The sequence below is a fragment of the Plasmodium fragile genome (assembly GCF_000956335.1).
Source record: "Plasmodium fragile strain nilgiri unplaced genomic scaffold supercont1.5, whole genome shotgun sequence".
Lineage (NCBI taxonomy): Eukaryota > Apicomplexa > Aconoidasida > Haemosporida > Plasmodiidae > Plasmodium > Plasmodium fragile.
Window position 1 is genome coordinate 31484 of NW_012192585.1, and position 8820 is coordinate 40303.

The 8820-nt window shown below is 41.6% G+C and overlaps 2 protein-coding genes across 2 annotated transcripts; one reads left to right on the plus strand and one right to left on the minus strand.

Annotated features, from left to right (window-relative positions):
- Positions 1–526: 526 nt before the first annotated feature.
- AK88_00580 (CMGC protein kinase) lies at positions 527–4618 on the plus strand (the record flags this gene model as incomplete). The annotated part of the gene is made up of 1 exon (XM_012478228.1): positions 527–4618. The coding sequence occupies one exon, from the start codon at positions 527–529 to the stop codon at positions 4616–4618; it is 4092 nt and encodes a 1363-aa protein (XP_012333651.1).
- Positions 4619–5357: 739 nt separating this feature from the next.
- Positions 5358–8015, minus strand: AK88_00581 (uncharacterized protein; the record flags this gene model as incomplete). Its single annotated transcript, XM_012478229.1, has 2 exons — positions 5358–6848; positions 6996–8015. 2 exons carry the CDS (start codon positions 8013–8015, stop codon positions 5358–5360), a joined length of 2511 nt encoding a protein of 836 aa, XP_012333652.1.
- Positions 8016–8820: the final 805 nt, after the last annotated feature.

Sequence of the window (8820 nt, forward strand, 5' to 3'; positions counted from 1 at the left end):
TATGCAACACTTGCTCGTGCGTACCTCCCCACAGTGGTATGCAAAGAAGCGCGCTTTGTAAATGCGTCAAATGTGACACACCTTGTACATTTACACACTTAGAAATGTTGCAGTATGCATGTTAAAAAAAGGATGTGTTTATTCGCATTTTTTTTACACACACATTAAATAAGGTGAAAAAGGCCTGAACTGTTCAGGCGAAAAAGGGACATAGGTCTACAAGAAGAAAAAAAAAAATAAATACTTCTTGGCTATTTTGACTGCATTATCATTTTCTTAACAAAGAAAACACCTGTCCTATACAGCCATTTTATTTATTAAAAAAAAAAAAAAAAAAAACACAAGAATACCCCCGCAAATGCATGTGCATACAACAAAATTATGAACAAATCATATAACTAGCTATTTTTATTTGAAAAAAAAAAAAAAAAAAAAAAAAAAAAAACAGTGGCTTCCCCCTTTGTCCTTGCTTTTTTCTGCACTAACTCTTTTTTTTTATTATTTTTTTTTAAACCTGAATATCTAAATGGATAGAGTTACTTCAAAACGAGTTAAAAACAATGTGTTGATAGAAAAAAGTGGTAACAATGAGAAGAAGGCCCTTAGTAAAAGAAGGACAAACATGAGTAAAAAAAAAAACACCTTCCTAAATGAAGAATCGAAGAATGATGAAGCTATTAAGAAGAATTTGAAAAGAGTGAAAAATGAAAAGATTTCCAAAAATGCAAAAGACAAGTTGGAAAGCACCTGCTTAATTAGAACCAGAAGCAAGGAAAATGGCAAAAAGGACACTGTATATAAGGGGATAGAAAAGGAGAAGAAATACCCCCATGCAAGCAAAGTTACTTCCATTAAAAGAAACAATGCAAATGCTAATGATGGCGGGGAGAACCGCGTCGTGGACGGGAAAAATTACAATGTGAAGAGTTCAAATTACACAATTTTGAACTACTTTAAGAATAAAAGAGCGACCGATAAGTATGCCAGCAAGGCGTCCGTTGGGGGAAATTCTAAGGCCGCTAACGATAGCGAGGCGCGCAATGAAAGCAATAACTGCGTAGACTGCAGCGTCAGCAGTAACGCGCCGAGTCAGGCCGTCAGTCACGCGGCGAACCAGACGGCCAACCAAGCCATCTCGAACTACGCGAACGGAGCCAACCAAACCAATTATCTCAACATGAAAAATAACATCGAGCATAACCTCATGAATTATAAAAAGTCCAAGTTGAACCAAATGCACGCGGAGAATATCAGCATGGACTCCTACAGGTCGAACAACTCATCGAATAGCGAGTTGTACATCGGACCGGAGCACCACAATTTGTATGCAAGCAACCAGGAGTACACTATTGGTGGTAGATCCTCCATGCAGTTGAAGGAAGGTAGCCTGCGGAGTAGCACCAGTAGAGCGGGGGGAGAACTGCATACGAGTTTGAAAAGTGGTAATATGTTGAATGGCCCCTTACAGTTGAGCGATTTGTACAGCTCCAGGAATGGAGATTCGTCCACCGTGTTGACTAGGAGTTCTTTATACAAATGTAAAGAGGAGCGCGCAGATAGGGCCGATGTGACCCAACGGGTGGATAGGGCGACCCTTGGATTGTCTGCCATTGGGGAGGAGGGCGAAAAGGGATTTTGTGGCTCCGGCCCAAAAAACGGATTCATCATGAGTAGCAGCCTGGGCACCGCATTGAACGGCTTCAGAGGAAAGGCGATTTCGCAGGTGGAAAGAGGTTTAGGAGGAGTCGGCGTAACTGAGCTCATGGGGAATGGCCAAGGGAGGCACCGTGAAACTGGGTACAGAGCAGGCCTAGATATGAGACGAAGCGGTGACCACCTGTACAGTTACAAGGATAGGAATAAAGAATACTTAGATTCGATAAATTTGTCAATCAATGGAGAAAATGAAAGGCAAAGGGAACAACTCCTTGGAAGGTCTCTCCCGTGTAGAAATAATATGGTGAACAGTACAAAGTCTGATGAAGAATTATTTTCGAGCAATATTTTGAATTTTGAGAATTACTGTTCAAATAGGTTTAAGCGAAGTATGAATAACAACCTGATTAACAATATATGTAGCATGTACGAGGATAAATCAAATTTAGAAGATTTCATTTCGCGGAAGAGAAGAGGAGAAGGAGGTGTGTGTAAGTCGAAGGAGGATTTTCTAAAGTACAGATTGGATGATAGTTTGATGGTAGGTGTGAGAAATGATCATTTTGAAGGGGAAAAACTTTTTAAAAGACCACGCATGTCCTTGTATAATAGTCTCCTGGGGAAAAACCGATTTCAAGATGGAAAGAGGGTGGAGAAGAAGGAACGGGACAGCATGTCGGATCTTCTCCTCCATCATCAAGATTTGCTCATCAACAAGAGAGAAAAAATTGTGGTAAGTAAAGAAGTAGACACGAAGGAAATCATAATAAAAAAATACATAAAGAATTTTTGGCTACTTAGTCGAAAGGAATTTTTTAGTAAATACTGGAATGCATCTGTAGAATTGGAGAGTATAGAAGTGGAGAAGCTGAAGGAGTTGATCCCATTTCCAGATAATCAGACTTGTACAATTGATGACCTGTTCAGTAAAGACAACGAGATTGTTGATGAGGACCAGGTGTTGAAGGACTACGTCACGGATGAAAAGTTGAAGGATTTTCGCTTAGACCTGATTGACGGCTTCCTCTACGACAAGCAATCGCTGTACGAGCGGGAGATGCTTGAAAATGATAAAATATTTTCACACATTTCTTTTAATCACAAAAATTCAGAGATCAAAGTGGATAAGCTGTTAAATTTGTTTCCTCGAGATTTCATGAGGAAGTATAAAATTGTGAAGAAATTAGGAGAAGGGGTTTATGGAAAAGTGTTTAAGGCGGAGTCGTTAGAGGATTCATATTTGCATTTTGCCGTGAAGGTATTACGTTACTTTTGGCCAAACTTCAAATACAAATTCGGTTCCGAGGAGTTTGCCATTAACGAGTTTAACATTATGCGTATTTTGTTTCACCCTAATGTGGTGTGTCTGTTGGATAGCTTCCGCGTTCACACATATAGGAAGAGTAAGGTAAAAACACATCGTAGCCAGAAAACTCGAAACGAGACTCTGTCAGCTGAGTATGACTTTAGTTTTCAGAGGCATCGCAAAGTGGAGCGAAATCAATATTCCCCCTCTCGCGATACTATTGAAAGGAACAACAAGTACCAGAATTTAATTTCGAAGAGCTGCATAACGATTGAGGATTTGGAGAAGGATTTGGTTATGTACAATATTGATAAGGAGGAGAGCTTGAATAGGGATGCCCACTTGGGCAGTCACTTGAACAGGACGATTAAAAGTTTGAGGAGTTACCAGACGGAGGGTAGCGCTACTGTTGGTGGTAGCGGTAGCAGCACCGTGGGGAGTAACAGCACGTATGGATCGACCAACTCGCGGAAGGATGTGCGAAAGGATCGCAGCAACGATCTAAGCGTTTTGCACGCGAAGAAGAAAGTCAGGACGGGCACTTTCAAATCCGCCACTGGTGCAAGAGTGATGAGCGGAGGAGGTCGAACCCAACACTGGTCAGAGTTGCACAGACTGAAGATGAACAAGATGACTAGGACAAACAAAAGTATCGATAAGCTCAAATTTAGGAAGCACTCAAGGAAGTTAAAAAAAATAGAAAATAAAAACAACGACTATATTGAAAATTGGGATCTTTTCCTGGTCATAGAAAAATGTGATTGTAGTCTTAATGACATTTTAAGTAAAGCGAAGAAGAGACACACTTCCTTCATCCAACACATTAAGCAATGCACTGCACAACATTTGCCAAGTGAGAGAATCGACATGTCCTATGACCATATACACAATTACGTAAAGTATGTATATCTTCCATTGAAGAAAATTGAGAATCGATCCTTCTATCCTGAAATGCCATCTCTGTCTGAAATACAGACTAAGGTCATTATATACCAGATGCTTCAAGGAATTAATCACTTCCACAAGAAATTTATAATTCACAGGGATATAAAGCCAGCCAATACATTGATTAAAAATATTAAATATTTGTCAGATGGGCTGAATGATTCAAAGGAGTGGATTGTGAAGATAGCTGATTTCGGTTTGGGGGTATATGATCACTTTTTAAAAGCGGAAACGAAAGATTGTAATATTATTACACTGCAATATAGGCCACCTGAAATTTTGTGTAACAGTACCATGTACAATTACTCAGTGGATATTTGGTCCATTGGCATCACCATGTGTGAATGCCTATTAGGGTTTGTACCAGTGACTTCGAAATTTGAATCCTCCGTGCTGTTCAAAATTTTAGTTTTTCGAGGCATCCCGGATGACGACTTTGACAATCTGTTGAAGAAGGAGTTCGTGGGGGAGTTGCCCCAATTTAAGGTGGACAGGCTGAGAATGTTGGAGGTGATTTTTACAGATATATATGGCCGTAGGTTGCTGAGCGATCATGGCATTGATCTGATTGATCAGTTCCTCAGCTACGACTACAAGAACAGGATCACCGCGAACGAAGCGCTCAAGCACCCCTGGTTCGAGGACGTGCACCTCTACCTCAACGAGCGCCTGCTCCGCTACTACAAGCGCACGGGCACGTACTACTTCTGAGGGGGCAGCGGCGGACCGGTCATCAAGCGATGCCCATTAAGCGGCGGCCATTGCTTAGCACCCATCACGCACCATGCCAACCCTTGGGGTGAGCCATTTTTGTCCCATTTTTTTTTTTTACGTTACACCACTTGTGCACGTTCGCAGGCAGGTCGGCTTGGCATATGTGAACCGCTAACACGTGCTGGGCGTCCATTCCCTTCTTTTTTAAAAAATCGTCCACATGGATGTGTAAATCAACATGTATGTCTGCACGTGCACACCCCCTCTTACGTACGTGCAAACATTTCTGGCAGCCTTCAAATTTTTTGTGTGCAATTGCGAGAACGACACGCCCACCACGCCTAAAGCGTGGGGCCCTCCCGCAGATTTTATTGTTAATTTTTTTTTTTTCTCTCTCTCTCTCTCTGTCTCCTTTCCAAGGGGACATAAATGAATGAAGCATATAACAGACAACGCTGCGCTGTGTTGCGGTTAATGTGTTGTTACACATTGGAGCGTTTTTTTTTGGGGGGGGGGGGGGGAGGGGGGAGAAAGTGTCACCTGTGATGTGAAGTTTTTTTTTTTTTTTTTTTTTTTTTTTTTTTTTCCTACGAAAGTTGTTGTAGCTAGTTGGAAGGAGTGAAAAAAAAAAAAAACTGTTAAAAATTTTGACGAAAGAGTGTACACGCTACCATTTTTTGTCGTCGTCCCTGTTGTTGTCGTTGTCGTTGTCGTTGCTTGTGCGTGTTTGCCCCCCTCAGGGGAGGAAGCAGAGGAAGAGGAAGGCGAAGATGACGCACAGGGAGAATTTCCAACACGTGGCGCAACTCCTGTAGAAGTTATTCTTGCCAAAGGAGTCAACGCCTGAGAGTTTTGCATAGGGTTTTTTTGAAGAGGAATCCCTTTTGCTTGGTTGTGGCATTCCCCCCTGTGCTTGCTTAAACTTGGGGTGTTCTTTACTCTCCTTTTGTTGAGTGTTGGTCTCCTGTTCCACCTCACTCTCATCGTCTTTGTAATTTTTTGGAAGTTCTATAACCTTTCGTGAGTGTATAACCTCAGAGGAAATATTTTCAGTGGTGATAATAAAGTCTATTTGGTTGTAGGAGTCGGTACCTTCACTGTTCTTTGTATTGCACACACACTTGAAGTAAAGGTACTTAATATTTTTCTGTTCGAGGATGGAATTGAAATGCTTAAAGACGACAAACCTGGTTTCGCTTATGTAGAGGTTGTTGTGTGCGTAAGGGAGTTTCTTCTTTGTGTAGCTATACAGGAAGGGGACCTTTTGAGGGAAGATAGAATGGATATGAAAGTTTTTATTGGTGTGATCCACTAGGATGAGAGTACATGGGGGTGCTGTAATCTGCACATGTGTTTCACACACCATCCCTATGTAATTTGTCTCCTTAAAATCATTTATTAAAAATTGAACATTCTCCTGGTAGTGTTTAAAATATTTGTAGCTTATGTCAAATGAGGAGGAGAAATTTATCCCTAATATTTTCTTCATCGGTTTAATATTTTTTTGCAGTCTAAGATATACAGGCTTATTTCTTCCCTCTTCATTTTTACTCCTAAATACAATTTTGGCCGTTCTACTGCTAGGTATTATATTAGGGATAAAAATGGAAATGTGGTTTTTACTTATTTGAACGAGGTCATTTATATTTGATGTGCTCAGTAGGTTATGTAGAGGTATATGAACGCCGTTGTAAATGACTCGAGATGCATTCACAAATTCATTATCCGCTTCCCAATCTTGTTCTTCAAAATGAATAATTATTTTGCTTTTGCCTTGAACAATGAAATCACACAAATCGTCTGATCCAATATCGCATGTGTCTTCTTTGTATGAGTTTTCCAGCGTGAGAGAAATTTGCAACTTGTCCTTCTTCTTTTTTTCGTTCACAAAAATACAAGTGCTCTCCTTCACATGGGTGTGGTCTATTATGTATTGGTAGAAGAGGAAGGTGTACATGGACAGGTTCTCCTGTTCCACTTGATCTCTCTCGAGGTAGTACAAAGTTGTTTTGTCATTGTCGTACATGTCGTTGGAGACGAAACAGGTGGAGTCTTGTATTTCGTACTCCGAAGGCACAACGATACTGAAACTTATTTCTTCTTCGTTCTCGGGGTTCACATTTATATTTTCCATGTTGATGTTACATTGCTCGTTCGTGAAGGTGCTCGCCACGTACAGGCTGCCCCCCACGCGGAACTCGCAACCGGCACTCTTCTCGTGTAAGTTCTGCGGGGATTATAATAGAAGCGGTGCGAAATGAGACGAAATGAAGCGAAGCGGAATGAGAACATGAAATAGAATGGACCGTGCGCATTACGCGAAGTAGTGAAACATCGGTCGACTCGCAAAAGCATGTAGTTGCGGAGCAGTAACCTCGAAGATCCGGTAAAACTGGGGACCCAGTGGAGCGAAGGGGCCACGCTGGTAAACAACCACCAAGGAAGTCCCGTGGTGAAAGAGTGACACATGTGAACATGGAGAATCTGAAACGAGCATCTCAATCTCGCTGTTCATGCTAGTCGAGTTGAAAGACCATCCAATATAACACTTGTCCTTCATCTCGTACACGATACTCTGAAACATGGGATTGCGCAACACACCTCTATATTGAATGCTCTCTGTTTCTTTAAGTGGCTTAGATAGTATATCACACGTGTACTCTGTATCAAACCCTTGGGTGCACCTCAGCTCATAATCATTGTCTTGAATCACATCATCGTATAAGTTGAAATAAACTTGTTCCTGATTAAACTCCACATGCATTTTATAATTTGCTATGGGGATTTTATTTTTTAAAATGAACTCAATAGCATTTTCATCCTTCATGGTGAGTCCATAATCGAAAGAGAAGGAGCAAAGGATATTGTTACTTCTGTTCATACCACAAAGAACAATGGACTTTCTATTCTTGAAGATGTATGTAACTCTTGAAGTCACATTAGCTATCTGCAGGATTTCATAATTAACACCAATCTTGTACGTGTCTGTGGATGGCTCTTTATAATTATTAAAAACGGTGACTCGTATTTTTTCATCGTATGAATAAATGAGGATAAGTTTTCCAGAGATGTAATCGTCTATGAAGGTATACATATTTATTTTTTGTTTTGTTATTAACACCTCTGTTGCATTTTCCCACTTGAGGTCTTCCGAGTTGTAGGTCCGAAGCACTAGCCCGTAGTAATCCCCTTCACCCACGAAGAAGCAAAAGTATAGCGGGTTCCTCTTCAACAGACTTATAAACCCGCTGTGCTCGCACTCGTACGGAGACTCCACAAACAGCTCCCCTTCTTCCTTCAATGATGGTGCGAATTTGGCCAAGTGCCTTCCCGTCGCCAGTAACCTCTCGCCCAACAGCGCCAGCCACCAGAGCGAACACGTGAGAAGTTTCATCGGCGTGCACCTCAACAAGTGACACAGCGGAAGGGAGTGTCATGCGTCTGCAAGAGCTTCATCCACGTGAAGGGGCTCCCCCGAGGAGGGGATCTCCCAAATGAGAGACAGGATAAAAAAAAGGGGGACGTCCTTCAATGGTGTGTCTGTCTACTTTGCCAGGTTGGCAGACACCCCACAGCGATAAAAAAAAAAAAAAAAAAAAAAAAACAGACACGCACCACATACGACAATACGAACCAAGCAGAACTAACAAAAGGGGCATCCTTACCCATGTACACAAAGTTTATTGAAGAAGCTCCTTTCCACAATTGTGCGCGATATATAGTTGTGTGTCCGGGTGACTGGTACAACGTTTGACGCATTTTTTCTCACAGAGGGGGAGGGGCGCAACTGCCTCGTGCGCAGACACGTGTAGACAGAGCAGATAAACATGCAAGTGGTCTCATCACATTGACTTCCACCACACCGACTGGAACTGTTCTGTTGTGTTGCTCTTTTAATTTTCTCCTCTTTTTTTTTTTTACGCGGCTAATTTTGTTATGGTTAAAAGGGCCGTTGGAACAGTTTTTTTTTTTTTTTTCCCTCCCCTTTTTTACCAACTTGTTTGGTGGGGGCAAGACTGTAGAGCTTGTTACAGCCATGCATGAGTTGTTAATTTTTTTTTTTTTTGAGCCAAGGTGCATGCATTTTTTTTTTGCCCCTCTCGCACCATTGTTCATGTTCGCATGCGGGGGGAGAGAACAAAAAGAAGAAGCGACAGAACGGAACGCGCAAAGAGGAACAATGTACTGTGGAGTGATGA